Source organism: Penicillium canescens, assembly GCF_028828765.1.
Source record: "Penicillium canescens strain IBT 15451 chromosome Unknown utg000001l_segment0_segment0, whole genome shotgun sequence".
Classification (NCBI taxonomy): Eukaryota; Fungi; Ascomycota; class Eurotiomycetes; order Eurotiales; family Aspergillaceae; genus Penicillium; species Penicillium canescens.
The window spans coordinates 1,670,635-1,690,815 of NW_026703963.1; the positions used below are offsets into that span (position 1 = coordinate 1,670,635).

At 47.5% G+C, this 20,181-nt stretch overlaps 8 protein-coding genes across 8 annotated transcripts; 2 read left to right on the forward strand and 6 right to left on the reverse strand.

Moving 5' to 3' along the window:
• Positions 1-425: 425 nt before the first annotated feature.
• On the forward strand, positions 426-2,849 carry N7446_000637 (Major facilitator superfamily domain general substrate transporter; the record flags this gene model as incomplete). Its single annotated transcript, XM_058509404.1, has 11 exons — positions 426-694; positions 747-878; positions 958-1,049; positions 1,106-1,167; positions 1,248-1,348; positions 1,395-1,827; positions 1,906-1,993; positions 2,047-2,313; positions 2,365-2,482; positions 2,535-2,668; positions 2,737-2,849. Coding segments are annotated over 11 exons (1,809 nt in total), but the record flags the coding sequence as incomplete, so codon positions are not given.
• A 153-nt stretch (positions 2,850-3,002) lies between these two features.
• Positions 3,003-5,628, reverse strand: N7446_000638 (uncharacterized protein; the record flags this gene model as incomplete). The annotated part of the gene is made up of 2 exons (XM_058509405.1): positions 3,003-4,982; positions 5,044-5,628. 2 exons carry the CDS (start codon positions 5,626-5,628, stop codon positions 3,003-3,005), a joined length of 2,565 nt encoding a protein of 854 aa, XP_058378384.1.
• Positions 5,629-7,199: 1,571 nt separating this feature from the next.
• Positions 7,200-8,075, reverse strand: N7446_000639 (uncharacterized protein; the record flags this gene model as incomplete). The annotated part of the gene is made up of 1 exon (XM_058509406.1): positions 7,200-8,075. One exon carries the CDS (start codon positions 8,073-8,075, stop codon positions 7,200-7,202), a length of 876 nt encoding a protein of 291 aa, XP_058378385.1.
• Positions 8,076-9,577: 1,502 nt separating this feature from the next.
• Positions 9,578-10,608, reverse strand: N7446_000640 (poly(ADP-ribose) glycohydrolase isoform; the record flags this gene model as incomplete). Its single annotated transcript, XM_058509407.1, has 3 exons — positions 9,578-9,610; positions 9,665-10,463; positions 10,529-10,608. 3 exons carry the CDS (start codon positions 10,606-10,608, stop codon positions 9,578-9,580), a joined length of 912 nt encoding a protein of 303 aa, XP_058378386.1.
• A 330-nt stretch (positions 10,609-10,938) lies between these two features.
• On the reverse strand, positions 10,939-11,706 carry N7446_000641 (ankyrin repeat domain-containing protein; the record flags this gene model as incomplete). Its single annotated transcript, XM_058509408.1, has 1 exon — positions 10,939-11,706. The coding sequence occupies one exon, from the start codon at positions 11,704-11,706 to the stop codon at positions 10,939-10,941; it is 768 nt and encodes a 255-aa protein (XP_058378387.1).
• Positions 11,707-13,389: 1,683 nt separating this feature from the next.
• On the reverse strand, positions 13,390-14,722 carry N7446_000642 (uncharacterized protein; the record flags this gene model as incomplete). The annotated part of the gene is made up of 2 exons (XM_058509409.1): positions 13,390-14,439; positions 14,486-14,722. 2 exons carry the CDS (start codon positions 14,720-14,722, stop codon positions 13,390-13,392), a joined length of 1,287 nt encoding a protein of 428 aa, XP_058378388.1.
• Positions 14,723-18,783: 4,061 nt separating this feature from the next.
• Positions 18,784-19,011, forward strand: N7446_000643 (uncharacterized protein; the record flags this gene model as incomplete). The annotated part of the gene is made up of 1 exon (XM_058509410.1): positions 18,784-19,011. The coding sequence occupies one exon, from the start codon at positions 18,784-18,786 to the stop codon at positions 19,009-19,011; it is 228 nt and encodes a 75-aa protein (XP_058378389.1).
• A 203-nt stretch (positions 19,012-19,214) lies between these two features.
• N7446_000644 (putative short-chain dehydrogenase/reductase) lies at positions 19,215-20,181 on the reverse strand (the record flags this gene model as incomplete). The annotated part of the gene is made up of 3 exons (XM_058509411.1): positions 19,215-19,277; positions 19,340-20,070; positions 20,139-20,181. The coding sequence occupies 3 exons, from the start codon at positions 20,179-20,181 to the stop codon at positions 19,215-19,217; spliced, it is 837 nt and encodes a 278-aa protein (XP_058378390.1).

Consider the following 20,181-nt stretch of genomic DNA (forward strand, 5'->3'; position numbering starts at 1 on the left):
CTAGCGCAAGCTTAGCGCAGTTTGCGACAAGAGGTGCGGGTGACTGTCGCAGTGGTTGGCTCGCTTCTCTGAAACATGATACGAGGTTAACTCTCCAATTCACCCCGTGCTCTGTGCGTGTTAGCGTTAGAATTAACACCACAATATCCAGGCGAACATGGGGTAATTGAGGCTCTTACAGACCCCTCAAACAAACATTGGCACAGAAAATGCTTTTACTCGTCTCACGAAGACCTGACCCTTTCTTTCCCCAAATTATTCTGTTGTAGACCCGGATCTCTGGATCACTGCAAAATTGGCTTTTTGTAAAGCTACAAGATGAGTACAGACGCGCTCCCTTCGAGTCACCCAACAATGTAACACATGAAACCCAAAAGCCGGTTGATTGAAACAGCTTCTAATGGATTTGACCAATCAGAATAGACAACCCACTAGTTCATCAGGAATATCCTCAATTAGAGGCCGAGGTAGAGCTATTCCACGTCCGTCTTAAGCTCGAAAGTGTTGTCGATCTGCAAACCCTCATCAAGGGCGCGAAGATAGCAAAACAACCATGGGGCCATCACACGCTCGAGCTCACCCCTGCGGAGTTACAAACCATAAATGAGGAGAACTCGGAGAATTCGCTGTCGTTCTTGTCAACTAGGGGTCTCCTAGTTACTATCATGGCCACAGCTTGTGCGGCAATCACACAGTATGTCCATCATGTCAGTCAATCTGGTGAAATTCTTTGACCCTTGCGATAGGGGATGGCAGCAATCAACAATCAATGGAAGCGTTCTTTTGAACTGGCAGGATGATCTCGGCCTCGATCTTGATCATGATCCGCTTTTGATTGGATTCATAAACGCAGCCCCTTGGCTTTCGGGAAGTCTTATGTATGTGCCTCTCAAGTCCAAATGAAACGAGCAAAACCTGAACATCTTACTGCATACCCGATTCTAAATAACGCTACAGAGGAACATGGTTGAGTGATCCGCTCCAAGAAAAATTCGGAAGACGTCCTGCGCTCTTCATTGCAGCTGTTTTCTGCGTCGCTCTTGTGATAGGTATTAATTGTTTTAAAATCTTCCTTTCTGGGGTCTGATTCGGGTATGTAACATAGGAACGGCTCGTTGCAATTCATGGGAGTCACTACACGTCTGCAGAATACTCCTTGGTGTTGGGGTATGTTGATTTTCTCTAGTTTATTGTCTGTTCCATCCCATCTCTAGTTCCAACTATCTGACATGCTACCGTCTGAATAGATCGGATCAAAAGCTTCAATAGCCCCCATATTTGCTGCTGAAGCAGCACCTGATAAACATCGAGGTCAAGTCTTGATGTTGTGGCAACTCTTTGATGCATGGTACGTTCGAACTCTCCTTCCAGGTCGTCACCTAACTTTCTTCGAGTGGAATATTTCTTGGTTTCTTGTGCGCATTTATTGTAATGGATAGTTGGAGAGTGCTGCTCGCGACCGCAATCATTCCTGCTGTCGTGCTTCTATTTCTGGTATTTATATGTCCCGAGTCGCCGCGTTTTCTGATACAGAGGAATCGATATGCCGATGCATATAAAAGCCTCCTCGAGCTCCGAGGAACACCCATCCAGGCTACCCGAGACCTGTACTATATCCATGCTCAGCTTCAGGCGGAGGCCGTTACAGTATGGAATCCTCACGAAGGACAGTCATGGTGGTCGGACCGAGAAGAAAGTTACGTCTACCAGAAATGGATGAAAAGAGGAAATTTCTTCAAGCGGATGATGTATCTCGCCACGAAGCCGCGAACTAGAAGAGCGTGCGTGGTGGCTTTGATTGTGATGGCGTCGCAACAACTATGTGGTGTAAGCTTTCCACGTGCGCCTGTCTCTAACGTTCTACAGGTCCACTTGACTGACGCTTGATCCCAAAAAAACAAACAGATCAATATTTTAGCATTCTATTCATCCCAGCTTCTCAACGACGACGCCTTGTTTAATTCCTCTACGGCCGTTAAATGGTACAATTTTGGTAGGTTATTATCAGAGAGCATCCTAACTAGGCTCCAACTAATTTTCATAAAGGTTTTGGTCTGGCCAATGTTCTTTTCACTTTGCCAGCGTACAAGCTTATTGACTCTCGTGGGCGCCGACCATTGCTCCTTACATCATTTGTTGGGATGTTCTTGAGTCTGGTTACAATCAGCGGCTTCTTCAAAATCGCGGATCATGATACTCGGGTAAACCTGATAGCAACATTCAGCATCATATTCTTTGTCTTTTTCTACTCGATTGGTGCTGGGCCCATCCCTTTTACCCTGAGTGCAGAGGTTTTCCCTCTATGCGTGCGCGGTAGGTTGATTGCTTTCCCGTTTATTATCAGCGCGGACTAATATATTCCAGAGGTGGGAATGAGCTTTAGTGTCATGATTAATTTCCTTGGCCTTGGGCTTTTAGTACTTTTTGTGCCTCAGTTGACCATGGCGTTTAATGGAAAGGCAAATCTTCTGTTCTTCTTCTCGTGAGATACCTTCTCCCGTGACTCGTCTCATGAAATACTGACTCTCGTATAGAGCCATGAACCTACTGTCACTAATATTGATTTTCCTCTTGGTTGGTCTCATCTGCTTCTTTATGCTGCGCTTCTTGCTGATATTTCAGGTCCCCGAAACCAATTACGCGAAACTAGAGGAAATGAACTCGATATGTAAGGCTCTATTTGTTTTCAACTGGGAAGACCTTGCTTTGCTGTGATATATGCTGATAACATTCTAGTTTGCCGGGCAACAAAAGAACACATTTTGAACCACGCTCCGTTCTTCAGACCCCTCTATCGAAAATCGTCACGCCAGGGAGATAGGGAAACGGTCCTTCGAGATATAGAATAAGAATATGTGGATATGATATGGTGTTGTCTTTGTCAATATTAAGTTAATTTACAGTTGAATCCTTCAAAATCGAATGAAAGAGCAATAGAACCGGAAGTAAAAAAACCAAGATCAAACGAAAAACGGAAAATGGAAAGTTGCACCTCCTAAAACCTAGGGTCTGGATGCTACCGGTACTCTCGGTGCGCGCTTAAGAACCTTTTTCATATCATGGGAGCATCTGGGCGGTACGATGTAGCTCACTGGAAGAGTGGCACCCCCATCAACAAGCAGCCGAGCCATCAGGACATTCGTTTGCATCACAGCAATTTGCAAAGAACTCATCTCCAAAGAGGTTCCTGGGGAATACTTCCTATTCACATCCGCTCCTCCGTCCAAGAGCGCCTTGAACTTTCTTTGCCACAAAGAGTCTATTTGCAGAAACCCATATTGACCTTCCAGCGCACGCCTGATATGCAGCATGATAGGAGTCTCATATGGGGCGTCGAGTGGAGTATCGGGCGGAAACTGATCAAAGGTCATTCTGCGCTTGAAGGCAATGATGACGTCTTCCTGCGCGCGATTATCTTGTTTCACCGCAAAATGTAGGCAGTTTAGCTTCTCTTGTTCTGTGCAGATTCTGTGGCTTGCACCGCGGTCTAAAAGCAATGTGACCACACCGGCGTGGCCAAGGAAGGCAGCTTCCATCAGCGGAGTCCTCCCGTTGTTGAATAGTTCGTCCACCAGAGTACTGGAGCTAGCGTCGGTACCAGTATTGGTATCTGCATCAATAACAGCTCGCACAATATCGATGTCGCCCTTGCAAACCGCAAGATAGAGTGGCGTTTGTCCTTTAGACGAGGGAGTTCGCACGTCCAAATTTTGGTGATGACGCTCTCGCTGATAAATGGAGAGCTTATCGACCACAGCAGCATTGCCCATTTCAATAGCATGGATTAAAGGCCGTTCACCTTGATGGCACTGTTCCACATCAATCTGATCTACCAGAATTTCACGCACTTGACTGATGTCCCCAGACTTGATGACACTGACAAGAACACCCACTCCTCGTACCAGCCTTGTTGGGTGCGGTATTTGAGCTACAGTGCTAGTGATAGGGTTTAATTTGTCGGTCGCAGTGCTGCTTGTAGGACTTTCCTGTTGGGTCTGTTGGCCATGGTCTCCGGAGATGCTTGAACGACTGCTTGGGGTGCTCGAGGAGCTTGGTGAAGTGATCTCAATAGAAAATGGGCTATTGGGACTTGAATATATGGGAAGGGAATGAAGCCTGTGCAACCCACTCCGAAGTTCACGTGCCGATGATCGCTTGTGGTAATCTATCTGAAGCATTGAAAAAAGGACCTTCTGCATTTCTTTCAAAAATGCAGGGTTGTGAGACGCGCGGTATCGGGTGGACAAACTCTGAATCCAGGCTTCGATACTCGGGTTGAGTACGGGAGGAGTCCCTCGATGGAAACAATCGTCGTAAACCCGTCCGACGAGTGGTTCTTTTCGCATCTCGTCAAGCCTTGGCAGACTCGCAGGATCAAGTCCCAATGCAAAAACACGCACTAATATGCATCCGAATGACCAGATGTCGCTTCTTCGTTGAGCATGTCGGTCTGGTGCCTGATATGCGCCCCCCTTGGGAGAAGGTGCATCCGCAGTGGTGGGATATCCCGAGTCGTGCCTCCTAGCCCCCGATAGATCACGATGTGCTACTCGTGAGACGCCGAAATCCGTAATTCTCCAAATCCCCGTAGAAGAGCCGTCTTGTTTGAAGACCAAAATATTTCGAGGCTTGAGATCCGCATGGCAGATTGCTTGATGGTGAAACTCGGGCCATTCACTTTCTAGTTGGAGATGTTTGTGTAGGAAATGAATGGCAGATGCAATTTCTCTGGATTCCTGGATTAGATTATTCAGGAGACATGGGGTGGATTGCATCTCTTTGTAACCGCCGACCAAGAAATCTTCCAGGTCCATGTCCGCCCACGGCATAATGATGTTCAACTCATTCCTAATGGAAAATATTGCAATATCGGAAACGATTCGCTTGTGACTAGACAGGCTTGATCGGAGACGGTTTAATTGCCTAACTTCAACGCCATAATTTGCCTTGGGGAAGCGCTTTCGGGCGACTATGAGTTTGACCTGCATGAAAAGGGAACCTGTAAGCAGCGTGCCGGTTCGTGTCATGTACTATCCAGCTTACCGGGTGAGGCGTCTCTGGTATACCGAGGTGGTCGCTCAAATGGCTCAAAATGATTTGCTTCGGGGGTATCATCTCCTTGGTTACTTTTCCGTATCCGCCCTCTCTGACCACTGGGTCTACCTGAAACAGTGGTAACCGCAAGTCGTTCTCGTAAGGGTCTTGCCTATTCCCGTTCAAAACAATTGGAAAGTAAATCCACATGTCAGTCGTGAAAAGGCGGGCCAGGTTGGTATCCCCAAGAAACGAGTCGAGCGCAAGTTCCTCCTTAGTGAACGTGATGGTATTTTTGTCACGGCGACGCTCAGCAAGAGCATGGTTTGGCGGGAAGAAGATTGTTCTGAACCTCGACCATCCTGACCAGTCTTGGGGAGCAATGCCCGCGAGGATAGATATCGTACGCAGCAAGCCATCTCGCGCTGTATCTATCTCTGAGGCACGCAGATTTGGGCCATGAGTCCTCAGAAACCGCTCCAGCCGATCCCCGGCCCATATCTCTCGGACGTTCTCATATGGGATGAATGCCTCAGCTGTGTCGTTGTAGTATGTTGCCCGCTTGAGATCGATCTGGATTTCCTCTATGCTCATTTGGTTAGCGTTGACCGGGAGGAAGACACGCGTCGACTCGATAAATGCAGGGTTGAGTAATATTCGTCGTGAAGGTCGCCTGACCCCAGTTCGCGGTCCAATATTGAGTTGGGACGCAGATAGCGATAGAAAATACGCGTTCTTAGCAATATGTCGATTTGTGCTTGTTCGTTGAAGGGCGCACAGCAAAGAGGTGGGGGCAGCTAGGGTCACAGCGAAACGGCTGTCAGCAGAAGACTATCAGGCATCTAGATGAAGGTAGCCTAACGAGTTCTGGCGGACTCAGCCTCATTTTCAGATCTTTAGCTGCCAAGCCACTGGATGCAGCGCAGTATCGAGCCATCACATCCTCGCTACACAGAGGGATGGCTTGGGCAAAAAGGAGAGGTCCTAGATTCCTTATGGCTTATTCCCTCTTTGCCAGCATCATGAACCCAATAGTACATAAAATTTAGATAAGCCTCCATGTTTGAACGGGGGATTGGAGAGCGGGGCCCCCGGGGGTTCCCCAGACTGCGGAGTAAGCCGGGCTCGAAATGCTCAACCTTTTCCTTCAGTACTTCCACCGCACGAACAAGTCCGTCTAGACAATCCTTGTGATATGTCAAACACGTGACAAGTTTTTGAAACCCATGGTGAGGATTCGAGTTTCGACGGGGCCGCTACGGCAGTGGTTAGGGACCATTTCAAGCGATGGGCGGCGACTGCAGCTCGGAACAAGGCACCGGCCCGGGAATGTCGGAACGATACTTATATTTTATTCAGATTACGTAGGATGTGCTAGACTCGATTCTCGCTGATGAGGAAGGGTTTGTGCGCCTGATTCGTGGGGATTGGAAGGAGTATTATCCGTTCGAGGAGGGGGAGAGTTTGGAGGAGGAACAGGAGGCGATTGAGGGGTGCACCTTGGAAGATGTAGGATGGATGCAGGTTCCGTTTGATGGTGTGATGGTTATTCCTTGGTATTACTTGCGTGGTTATGCTTGGGAGAGAGAGTATCGTCGTCCGCCCACGGTCGCTTGTTTCTAGTTTTCTTTGGTGTAGACAATTGATCTCGATGGACCTTTTCTATTAGGGATATGCCTAACTCCTTGTACTTGGTCTCTTTATTCACTGATCCCGAAGACCATTCTCGTGAACTTCACATCAAATTCTACTAACGACTTGATTTGAGCATTATGACCTGATCTAAATTAATTCTAAGTCAAAAGCTCTAGGGGTAATTCCCTTGTTTGTTTCTCTAGTTATTCCGAGCCCTTTGAGATTATCGCTTTATTACTTTGGTCTTAACAATATTCGTTTTTTCGCCGAGACAAGGACTAAAGAAGATTTACGATTCATGAGAGCGAGGAAGAAACCTGCTAGCTATATTCGTATCCATGGCTACATAGGTGATGAAGACATCATCGTTATCTCCTCCGGTATGTGATTCGATCTTGGTGATCAACATCCCCCAATGCTTTACCTCTTCAATGTCAACACACCAGGAACCCAAGGAAGGGTGTTGTAGTCGTCGCTGGCGCTGGGATTATGCCCCTGGTAGAGGAGCTGCAGGTTGCATGGATCAACAGTCATTGTTTCGTCAGAGTTCGTGCGCACCAGATCCCCATGGCTAATATCTTGGTCCAAGTGGCGCCACTGTTGGCCTTTCCAGCAAAAGGGTTGCTCTCGGTTCCTGCCTGCACTTTCCATGAACCGCCCAGGTTGTCCGAAGTGAATGAGCGGAAATAACGACCATCCGATCCAATAGCTTCGACAAGCATTAAGTATTTGTTTTGGCCCTTAAGAGTGTGCACCTGGACGGCTTCGAATAAGTTGTTGGTGGTGTCAGTGAGGATCACCTCGAATTGCGTACCAAAGTCGCCTGGGAAATTACCAATAGGCATGCTAGCTCGGTAAATTTTGCCATTGTCCCCAGCAAAGAATATATACATATGCGTACTGTCGCCAATGACTGTCTGATCAAGGAATGCGGCATTAGCGTCAGAGATAGTTCCAGAGAAAAGCGGTTTCTCGGATGACCATCCATTAGTGTTGGTGGGATCACTTGATGTTCGGTATGAGAAGGCGGTTGAGCCCCATTGGTAGGCCAAGATCCAAATGTCCTTTGGCTTAAAATAGAAGAGTGTAGGTGCAACAGTTCCGTGTGTCATTGCATTCTGACTCGCGGATGCCATGTTAGACCAGTCCGAAAAAAGACCGAAATTCATCGACCCATAGCTCCCTGATGTATCTGTGGTTGACGCATACACAAGATGCTGGTTATTGTAGACCACATTGGTGAAGTCCTTGACCGCCGACCATCCTGACTTGGGACTTGCCAGTGCACCGGTTGATGTCCAACTGTAAGTGGAGGGTAGTGCGCAGTCTGCCGTGGCACCTGGCACTAAGGCAAGTAGAACAGCGCCAGATGATAACAGGACAGACTTAGTGATATGAAGTTTCATAGTGGTGCTCGCTCTTTCGTCAAAAATGCAGTTAAAACGGTAATTGGTGAAATTGAGATACCAGAGAGAAATGCAGATAATGGGGGAGATCGTGTTTATATAGCCTACTCCGGTAAGTCTTTCAAAGTTAAGGGAACCAAAGATATTACCTTAACATAAACAGATCCCAGGATAGGTTAACCGGAAAATATACTTGAGAGAATACCCGTTCTATCTGCTACCATGAAAGCTACGCGGATCCATTATATTAGGCAAATTGCATTGAATGGCCTTTCATCCGTCGGAAAATTGCCTTTCTGGTCGCGAAGGTTGCTTTTCCCAACCTATCTGCAGACACAAGATCCTTGCCAAGAGTTATTCTGCAACACTGCGTGAGACTAGGGACATATATTAAAGGGAGTTATGGAGACTCCCTTCTAAATTCCGGTACTCTTGATCAATCATCGCGTACCACATCCGGCACGGTGCAGCGCCGTATCGAGCCATCACATTCTCACTACACAGAGATAGCTTCGGTAAAAACAGACGTCCTAATTTCCCTTTGGTTCATTCCCTGTTTGCCAGCATCATGAACTCAATAATACATAAATCATTGATAAAACCTTCGAGTTTGGAGAAAGGGGCCCCGAGGGTCCCCCAGACTGCGGAGTAAGCCGGGCTCGAAATGTTCAGTTCGGGCTAAAGGGTTCAAAAGAAACAGATTTGACCTTACTTCATTTGGTAGGAGGTAAATTATCCATGAATAGTCAATCAACCTCGGTTCCAAGGGACCTAGTTAGGTAGCTGCAAGCACCCTAGCTCCCTATCACATAAAGACATCTAGGTCTGGTCTCGTATCCAGTGATACCAACTGCTGCGTCATGCAGTTCTTGTCTGGCTCAATTTATGACGCAGTATCGTCTCGCACTAAAGCGGAAACATCCTTGTCAGGAGAAGGAATTTCGCTGGAGCAACGAGCAGCTCGAGGAGTTTGTCGTCTCATTTACGATGGGAGTAGACATTTCTCAGGGGTCAAGTAGGTCAGCCGTTGCTCTTTTACCTAACTGATTCCACGGAATGTTGCTTGCCATGCTGCGAGTTCCACTTGGTGCAAGCGTTATAATTAAATATTAATAAAAACCCTGACCTAGATTCCTTAATCTTTAGACAGTTTAAACAATTTTTTAAACTTCTTCCGTTTTGAATTATTTTCTTTTTTGCTGCCGTTTTGGTCCAACAGCATAACGTCTCGATATGTCTAGAAAGCTAGATTAGCAAGGTGTGTATCATAGAGAATAGACTTGGCCTTACGTCGGATGCAATCAAGAAAGATGGCTGACCCATCCCTGCCTGCCATTCAACTACCGTCGTGCTTCCAGTTCCCGGCATTCCTTCCTGCCACCTGAACGTCGGTTCCTGCTGCCAGCACAATCGCCACATTTCGCCCTGCTTGGCCAACACGGCGAAGACCCCTACGTGATCCGTGATGAAGCGCAGACCCGCGAAAGAAGGAACCTCCACGATCACGTCGTCAGGATCTGCTGCGAGATCTGCATCTGATGGGCCGAACCAGATGTCCCGCAGATATTTCATACCCAACCGCAAGTTACTCCGATCGGCGCTTCCTCCACATAAATCTGTCGACGAAGGGTCGATAACTGCAATTTCAGCTTCGCAGGCGAGTCTAGGGCGGGTGGCAACTTTATGCTTCTTGACAACTGCAGCCTCGCTCTCTTCCCTTTCAGATCGGCACCCCCCTGGATATCTTCAAGTGGGAGCCTTAGCAGCGTTAGAACGATGGTCATCGCGTTGGCGTGCACCGAATCGTAGTTGGCCAGATGAGGAAAACAACCGAGCCCTCCGTCATAGAGATGTTTCAGAGTTTGCGTAATATCCTCTGCGACCTCTGCGGGAGGTACGTTCGAGAATTGAGGATGGTTTTCTAACATCCTTGCGACCGATGACCAGTAACCCAAAGTGGGATTTTGCAGGGATTCAACGTCCTCGGCTTCAGAGTCTGAGAGCCATCGGCGAACATGGCGGTCCAAGTCCGACGGAAGAGCATAATGCCTCATATCGGGGAGCATCGGCTTTTTTAATCCCTCTGTTTCCAAGGTGGTTAAAAAACCCTCAGAAGCGGAAATAGTAATGCTATTTTGATGAGATGTTTGTCCCGATATTTCCGATGTAAGGCCCGCGTCGATCTCGATCGGAGACACTTTGTAAGGCATTTCAGGCAGGAAAGGTGCGAGATCCGATGAAACATCGAGAAAACCGTCCAATTCAGCCATGGTAAACTCGGATTTCCAGATGCGCTCGACAATCTTCCAACACGCTGCGTGCATGGTTCGAGTTTCGCCGTGCATAGCTCGGCTGGCACGAGGGCCTGCGGTACGGGCTGTTGAGATGCTAACTGTAGATCTTGAGCGTATCCTCGCCATGCTCCTGGTCCTTTGGGGTCTTCTGCGGCGTACTGGAGCTTTATCGAATGTCCGCAGATGCGGCATTCGACGCCATCGAGGGCGAGGACCCAAGGAGCATCTTCGGATGACATTGCCGGATTCTGTTTGGATTTCTCGTTTGTGATGGATGTTATGATCGCGTCGGGCGCACTGTGATTGTCTTTGATATTTATTTCTCTCGCCTAAGACAACCCTGGTCCTCGGTAGCTTTTGAGTGCAGATCCCTCGTATTTCAGCCGACTTGGTCATCAAGAGCATCTATGATAGGTCAAGAACTTGAAAGATCCTCGGACATTTTGATTCAGGCACTCCATTTTCAACAAGCGCGGCACTGATCGCTTTCGCTCAACTCTTTCAAGAACTTTGCATATCAATTCAGGTGTCCACATTGACAGGATTTTTGCCAACGGGGGTAAGTGCTATCAGGGAAACTGGTCACCGTGTTCGTCAAAATCCACCTGCCCAGTCTCAAGTATCAGCTTCACTATCGCCTTATGCCCCGACTCTGCAGCAAGGGATAATGCTGTCCCACTCAAGCTCTTTTTGTTCACATTCACCTGGCCCGTCTCAAGTAAGAGCTTCACCACCGTCTCATGTCCATGCCCCGCAGCCTCAGTCAATGGCGTGAATCCGTAGTAGCTACTTGCGTTCACATCCACCTGTCCAGTCTTAAGTAATAGTTTCACGACCGCCTCATGCCCACCTCCTGCGGCGTGGATGAATGGTGTGTAACCTTGCTCGTCCTTTGACTCTAGATCCACACCCCCAGTGTCAAGTAGCAGTTTCACCACCGCCTCGTGCCCACCTCCTGCGGCATCGGATAGTGGTGTGGAATCGAAGTTGTCCCTTGACTCCAAATCGACCTGCCCAGTTTCAAGTAATAGTTTCACCACCGCCTCATGCCCACCGCTTGCGGCGTGGGCAAATGGTGTGCAGCCCAAATCGTCCCTTGACTCCAAATCTACCTGCCCAGTTTCAAGTAACAGTTTCACCACCGCGTCATGCCCACCTTTTGCGGCGTGGGCGAATGGTGTGTAGCTAAAATCGTCCCTTGACTCCAATTCTACCTGCCCAGTTTCAATTAATAGCTTCACCATCGCCTCATGCCCAAATTCTGCGGCACGGGATAATGCTGTCCCTCGAGATACGCCCCGGCGTGCTGCTGTCCGCTGAGGCGCATCTTTCGCCATTATGTTTGCCCCTGCCTGGATAGACTTTTGAGCTGTAGCAATTTTTCCATATCGAGCAGCCCATAGCAGCGCCGAAGATTCGGAATTCTGAGAATTCCTTCGATATAAGTAGAAATTTAGGACGTTGTAGAATTGTTTGTTGGTTTGAGATAATGAGTTAATATCTCTTTCTGCCTCTAGGAATGTCACTAATAATAGGAGTAGTTCAGTTGGCAAATGGAGGAGAGACATTTTAGGAATTCGAGGGCCGTCGGAGATGTTGGCGCCTCCACGCATGAATCATGAAGGTGAGGGAAAATTATGTTTGAAAAATAGCTTTGGAAACTCTGTGTGCACATTCTCAAGTGAGGAACATTTATTTGCTTTGTGGGTTGCTCTGGAGAAAGGGGTTACGGTGGGGGTGGATCAAGCCATATCGCCAGATCTCTTTAAGGCCCCACTTATAGCACAGTAGTCCCTATAGGACATAATTCCGCCTGCTTTGCATTGTCTAGGTAGGCTACTACTACCTAGGTCAGAAGAGCCCGGTCACTTCCGCACGGACCACTTCTAGCTGAATCATAGCCACTATGCTTGTAGCGCTCTATATTATAGCAAGGTAGGTGAAGCAGTGGGGACCAGAGCGCATAGGCTATAGTAGTGGACCTTCATGACTTGTTAAACACAGCAATACTTTAGCAAAAGGTACGTCGATATGCCCGTGAACTGAGATAAACCACTTCTGCTGATATTGGCTCCGCAGGAGAAATGGGACGCTTCTGCAGCAGAAGATGCATGTACAGTCGCGACCGTTCTTGCCTTCCATGTCGGAAAACATAGAGAGGCTCTTTCAAACCCTAGTCACATGATACGCTAGCGCAAATATGGTTAGTATGGTATTTGAAGAATCGTTCTGGAGTTGAATGGTATAATACAAGACGAGTAACAATCTAATCAAGCTGTGTTTACACGTATTTGTACAGCTCCAAAAATAAACCACATCGACCTTGACGTCGTCCCAACTCAAGCACCAGCAACGCCCCTACCCGCAGCAAAATGGCACGAAGCCTCGATTCCTAGCAGCGTGAGATCATTGTCCATATAATACACAGCAAACATAGGCTCACCACATCTTAAATGGCCAAGATCGCGAAGTGTAGTGAGCGTTCTATCACCAATATACGTAAGAACATACGGTTGTTCGTTAGTCCTAGATCCCTCTAGTCCCTACCGGCCGACCACTAAGCATCACTCCTACAATGCTAGACGTCCTTTTTTACTACCTCGCTAAAAAGCCCGGCTTATATATCGAAGAGATGGCTGTCTTTCTATAGGATGAGTTATAAAATATTACCATCATCATCCAGCGTTAAACGTGCTCTTTCCCGAGTTAGCTAGACAAAAAAAGAAAGCCTAGCAGAAAGCAAAAGAACAGAACCCGTAACTACGAGATTTCTACTAGTGTAAACTATCCGAGTTTCGTTCGTATTAGCTAGATTTTGTTGATGAATCTAGATGTGATAAACGGGTGGGATATAGGCGGACTGGTTAGTCACCACTCGGCGTGACACCTATTTGCAACATCTCCAACATTTTTACATGTTGCGGACGAGAGAGGAAGTGCTCTATATCAATATTTGCCATAAGTTGACCGGGAAGTTCGATTCCACTGACTGTATTATTGAAAACAGACCACAATATAGGCTAAACAAAACGTTCGACCATGAATCCACACTTAGTCATGTCGAAGTCTCCGTCTAAGCCCGGAAGCCACGCTTCTATACACCACTTGTCTCGATCAATAGGTTCAAACCGATACCAATCTGCAATGGAACCCGATGCTACTTGCTGCCAGTCAATATGCACGTCCAATTCCCCCATAAAAATGTCCAGTCGCACGAGGATCTCCCAGCAAATCTTTAGATAGTTTCTCAAACCCTGTCCACCACCATTTTTCAAAGGATCCGCGGGAGGGCTCTCAGTAGCAGACGGCCAGCCCCCGTGGCCGATAATTGCGCCGTAGCCAAAGAATTGCCAGTGCGGAATAGACCAAGCATATCCTGGCTCCAAGGGGCAGTAAGGTCCAAGGGCATGACAATTCTTTTCCTCTGATAGCATTGACTTATAAATAGGCGTGGAACGGTAGTCTTTCCGTCGGATAAATTTTATCGGCACCCATTCGGCGGGAGGCAATTCTGCGGTCGTCAGGGGCCCGCTAGGTTTACCAAAGAGCCAGCCAGTTCGGTATTTCCCGAGCTCCCTTTCAGGCTGATATATTTGCATCATATTCCCATCTAAATACGACTGCCACGCATTCTCACCCTCTGCGTACCATTCTGGCTTGCAGTAGAGCACGTTCATTCCAATATAGAAGTCCACCGTTCGTTCCATCAGCTGCTTTAGTCCGCACTGGTCATAATGGTCATTCCAGGACCACATTCTCTTTACTGTCTCCGGAGCGTATCGGGCGATCTTAAACAAGGTCTCCATTTCACCCAAGATAAGCCACATCGTCAACACGTCGGTCGTCTCCGCGCGACCACGCCACCAGTCGACATTTTTCCAGCACCGAGCAGAGCGCGGGGCGTTTCCTTTTTCTGCAGTTCTTCGTCGTAGGCAGCGATTTCTTCCTCCGTTCGGACTACGTTTCCAGCCCAGTCCGTGGAATAGCTCCGGGTCGAAAGTTGTGGCAGCGGAAAGGGGGCTTATCAGCCCCGACATTGCAATTCTTAGCCTTTCGTGTCTCATCTCTAACTTGATAGAAGAGATCATTTAGACCCTGGATAGCTGTTTCGCTCACAACGTCATCGTCATCTTCGATGCTCGTCCGCACGTTGATGGCTGGCGAGTACTTGCGGCGTTCCGTGGTGGAGAACTCGGTCAACGCCCGGGCGAATGCAACAGTGAAATGTGTGATCTGCTTTCCCTGGTGCGGCTTATTCAGTGGCGCCAGAAGATACTTATGCTTGCCCACTCGTCTCTGTTCAAAGTTGGCCGCTAGCGTATGCCACGGAAGGGAGTGTGCCTGATGGGCCATGGCACTCGGGGTAAAAAGAGTAGTAGGACGTTTCGAATGTCCCACTTCTTGAAGTATATTTAGGTGAGTAATGTTGGGGGATTCATGATGTGGAGGAGACTGGTCAGAGTCAGCCAATAGGATACGCATGATTCATCAGACCTCGTATTAGGAAGATCGGCAAGCGCCGCGTGTTCCTATTAGGCACAGCTTTGTTCCCGAACCCTAGTCTTAGACGCTCGAGTCTGCGGTACGATACGAAGGGCCTAAGCCGACTCGCTAGGAACCTCTGACGTCTAGTAAGATCCAAAACCGCAGCATAATGATCAGCATGGCGGAGGTTACGAAAAGATGCCTTACTGTCGAGCCTTGCCTATCAACCTGACCCCGGATGGACCCCAGGGAAGCACGAGGCTCTCTGCATTGAAGCAGCTGCGAGATGCAGAAGGAGAATTGTTTACAGTTTGCCAATTCAAGCGCTGCATTTGTTTGCTGGGTTTACATGGAGCCTCATGGAAGTTCTCTTCTAGTCTAGGACCTTAAATCTTTCATACTGGTATCTTAAAAGAACTGGTAATATTACACTGTATGTTCAAAACCTGTTATTACTCAATAACTACATCTGGATTAGCGCATCATCTGATTAGGGTTTGAAAGAGCATGCAGGTGTTTCCGATATGGAAGGCAATAAGGGTCGCGACTGTAGCTCATGTGTTACGCACGACTAACGGTCGTCGCTATGTTAGAAGATTCCTGGGTTATACTTGCCTAAATGCTTCCTTGCTTCTAACGTCAACGATCTGTCTCTTAACCGTACCGTCGCCTGATAGGCCTTACACGAGCTAAGTCCTTTTAAGGGTATCGAGGAGCGATGCTAGGTAGAACGGCGAACTAACTAATACCAGAGTATAGGTCTATTCGTAGTGTTTTTAAGTTATACTCAAGTTATACGAGTCACTAAAGGTTCTAAATAGAAGACATAAGTAATAATGTAGGATTAAACACGAAGAACTAAACTAGATATATAAATAAGTATCCTTATATATCCTAAGTCCTTCCTTAGTAGATAGGTAGAAAGTAGAATAGTAGATTTAGCTTAGTAAAATCTATCTATCGACTATCGACTTTTCTACTACTTATATAATCACGTGGTTTCCGTCTTATTAGTATATAGAGTATATAATAAGATAGCGAGCGGAAGGCCGAAAGTGGCTTCTTAGTGTAAAGAGTAGGGTTCTAGTGTTACAGGATAGAGCCTGTCAACTAGGCAAGACGAAGATGCCTGGAAGCGAACAATATATTGGAGGAATACAGAGACTGATTCTTGGAGAACCGCTGGGTTCTCCGGGGCAGAATATTTAACATGCGGGATCAGCGTTACGGTGAGCCAAAGCTGACGTGTCGACACCTATATGGTGTCGATCCTCTGTGAGTGCGAGAGATCTGTGCATGGCTTCTGAGGATTCCGTTACAACGCGCTAGGAGCTCTTCGCGTTAAAGAGCGACTCCGCTATCGGAAGGACGTTCCTTATCTAGTTACGCTCGTCCTAGAGTAGCGGACTCTTAAGCAAAATATGTTAAGAACGTATATAGTCACCCGATATAGCCTTTCAAGAAGATTCGCGGACAAAATAAGCAATTTTAAGGCGGGAGACCCCACCTATATAGTAGTATAAAACCTTTAGTAGTATTAAAACTATATTAGTATAAAAGCTATAGTTATAAGACTCCGGCGGTCTAGGAACTAACTTTGTTCTTCAAACCCCTTGCTTTGTCCCGGCACAGGGCCGAGCCGCTCGATGAAGCAAGCCGCGGTAAACTTAAACCCGGCCTTCATTGTTGTATATAACCTCAATCCGGCACTTGTGGAGGACCGCAGTAACTTATATGAACGGAAACCTCGTCGTGCATATCATATCACTCGCGGTTTTCATTGGAGAGTACTCGTTGGAGGTCGCCTATAACACTTAAGCTCGATGATTCTCAATGACTGCACTCTCCCGTTTCAGAGCCTCGCACTAAGCGTTTCCTATGGATTGAATTTGGTGGGTCTGGGCCACACTGTCATATGAAAAATTATGGGCATGATCAGGATAATCTTCCTGAGCATGTGTCTCGCATGGATGCAACCAGTGAGCAGGGCTTGACTAAACGCAATGTATATCCAATGTATCAGCCGATCTTGGTATAGAAGGCTAGTGGTCAGCTTTTATTATACTACTAAGTTACATCCCTAGATAGAATCTATTGCCCACTTTGTCCCGCTACGCAGAGCTTACTAGTGCCCTCGCACATAGTCGCCACTGTGCCAAAACAAATCCCCTTATATGAAAGTGAAAACGCCTCGCCTACACATTCATATGATTACCTCTTCTGGTATATCGTTCACCTCAAGACGCTCGGTCGCGCTGTTTTTCAGCCGTGAGAAACAAAAAGGTACCACGTGCATCTGCAACGAGATACCGCGGGCAAGGTATCGATGATAGATAGAGATCACTATTCAAAAGACTTTCTGTAGAGTCTTCTAAAGGTTTCTCTCTAAGTTTATTAAATAATGGACCACAAGTTTAACCCTTTTACGATCGTTCGGAAGTATAGGAGCAAATTATGTACTACTTACTATATTTTAATGCATATACGCCGTAAATTTCCTTGAATGACTCTTACAGACCTTGGAAATCCAACGTGAGCATGTGGCTTAGTAGGCATGTGGCTCAGGGGCCGAAACTGTCAAACTCCGAGAAATTACCGCTTCGGCCGAAAGTCTAGAAATGACCCCATATTTCATAGACTCATAGCAGCATGGACTAAGAGCTCCCTGGCGTTGAGCCAGAGACTGAAAGAATCTTCGTTAGTATGAGTGGTTTGTTCCTGACTAGGATCACATATCTAACAAGAAAACAAGCTGGATTTTGGCGAATACGATAGGCGAGCATAAACCTCTCGACAGTATGTCAGTGTGAGTGTTAGAAAGACTAGGACGTATCCACACTCATTTCAAATCGAAAGAAGTTCTCCTGGACCTAGTCACACGTGACGCATTGGATCGGAGGAATAAAAGCCTCTGTTCAAGGGGTTTCGTTTCTACTGAGGCCGAAATTGGAGATAAAATCCTACACTTAGAAAACAGCATTCCAATCCGAACGCTAATATCCTTGACCTGCCAGGTATGTTGTGTTCATGTGTCCTTTCTTCTGCCTGCCAGCAATTACTAAATTTTGTAGCGCAACCACCTACTATCTTCCACTTTCGTGTCGACGTGCAGGATGATTATAACTCGCGGGTTTTCTCTCACAAATTTTGTGATCGCCAGCTCAGCATTCTGCTTCCAAGTGTGTGTTCTGTACCCTTGGCATCACAAACTCGACGATGAATTTCAACAACTGAAGGCAGAGCATCTTCGGCTGCTGCAGGAGGGTGAGGAGAACCGATTGAATGAGTTAACTGGTATCCGTGAGCACCTTGGCGTCTTAAATGCCAAGAGGAATTAATTGCTTAATGGCTTTGGTGCCGTACAACATGTCGCGCAGCGTGAAACCCTCACCGAATGGGCCTGGAAGCAAATGTATATAATCAACCGCACTACGAGCGTCAAACCCCAAAATTCAAACTAACATCGTTTGCTACATTACAATATATTTGAACACACTTCCATTCAATTGCACGGTCAAGCTCTAGGGAATTGTTTCTCCGTTGAGTATTTCAATGCTTTGCTTGGTGGCGAGTGGCATCTAAGGGGTTCCGCAACTAGGTAGTGCAAACTGGACCGAGAGAATGAAAGGAAATTTGGAGGCTTTTCCGTCGAATTGATGTGAGAAATGACTTGGTCTGGTGAAGTAGATCGCATTCTGACTTGAACAGCAGGGAATTTTGTTCAAGTTGAGCTTATTTCATCTTTGGTCCTAATTTTGCTCTTTATACAAGATCAATTGGGCTATACGGGAACTGCACTCAATTCTCAAAGTGTCTCAAGATGCAAACCTTCCCATCGGGTAGCATCATCTTAATTTGAAGACTTCCTACTTGAAAATGACTCCCATCAAGATCCGAACTTGAATATTCACAGCGAGAAAACTCACAGTATGTTTGTGGAGAAGTGCATAGAGCTAATTTCCAGTGTCCTCAAGCAGAACATGTTTGGTTCGGATGATGCTGGCGCTGCTGTGACTGAGCTTGACAACACCCAAATCCGGCGCTTCCTACCTCAGACATTCGAAGGCTATGCCCCTGCTCTTGCCTTGGCATTCTCCTCTGAAGGTCGGAACTCGCTTCTGGCTGATCCAATGGCAAGATTGAGCTTTGGGGTATAGGTACCGGTCAGCGTTTTCAGTTACTTGAATGCGATGGTGAGCTAATTCAAACAGTTGTGTTCCACCGCGAGGCTCGGACTTTGCGTTCTGTCTCCTGTCGGCACCCTCCGCCTATGGGATAACGTTATCTGTTACTACATACTCCGTATAGTAGGTAGAGGATTGATTTTTGGGCAGCAGCCCCCGTCCTAACATCTAAGGTTTTATCGAACCGTAAAACCGCCGTCAACCCGAAGATCTGCCCCATTAATCATCCCACTAGAATCCTACATAAATCAAAGTCAGAAGAACACTATCATCAAAACCAGAGACTGAAGGAAACACTCACCTGACAAAGAAAAACCACGGCATCCGCAACCTCCTCAGGCAACGCAAACTTGCCTGTAGGAATACTCTCCAAAAAAGCCCTCCTCACCGTATCCTCCCCCCAAGCCTTCTTCCCCAACTCCGTCCAAGCAACAGTCGGCGAAACAGTATTAGCCGTAATCCCACGACCACCCCACTCAGAAGCCATACTCCTCGTCAAGCCAAGCAACCCAGCCTTGGACGCACAATATGCACCATGGCGGTGTAACGCGGCATGCGCAGCCTGAGAGGAGATACTAACGATCCGGCCTGGAGGGGGTGGTGAACTAGTTGATGACTGCGCCTGTGCAGACTGCGATGCAGCGAAGTAGCTCCGTGCGAAGGCTTGCGAGCATAGCATTGGGCCGAGGATATTTGTTGTTAGGTGTTTCAGGGTTTCTGCTGGTGGTGTGTGCTCCATGTTGCTTAGGGAGACGTAGCCGGCAGTGTTTATTAGGATGCTTGGGAATGCTTTTTCTGTTGGTGATGCTGGTGAGGGCGTTTGGTGTAATAAAGAGTCGAAGGCGGATTGGACTGACTCTGGGGATGTTATGTCGCATGCGTAGGTGTGGATGTTATCCATGTTGCCGGCTTTTGCGCCGTAGCGTGATTCTAAGAGTTCGTCGCGACGGGAGGCTTCGAAGGGGGCGTAGAGGATTGCTATGCTTGCGCCTTGTTGGTGGAGCTTTTTGCCTATGCTTGAGCCTAGGCCGCCTGTGCGGTTGTCAGCGACGGCACGCTTATATAGAACACTGCAACGTTATCCGTATTGTCGTTCATACCGAGGCCACCTGGGAGGATTGCTAGTCTGCGGGCAAAGGCCAT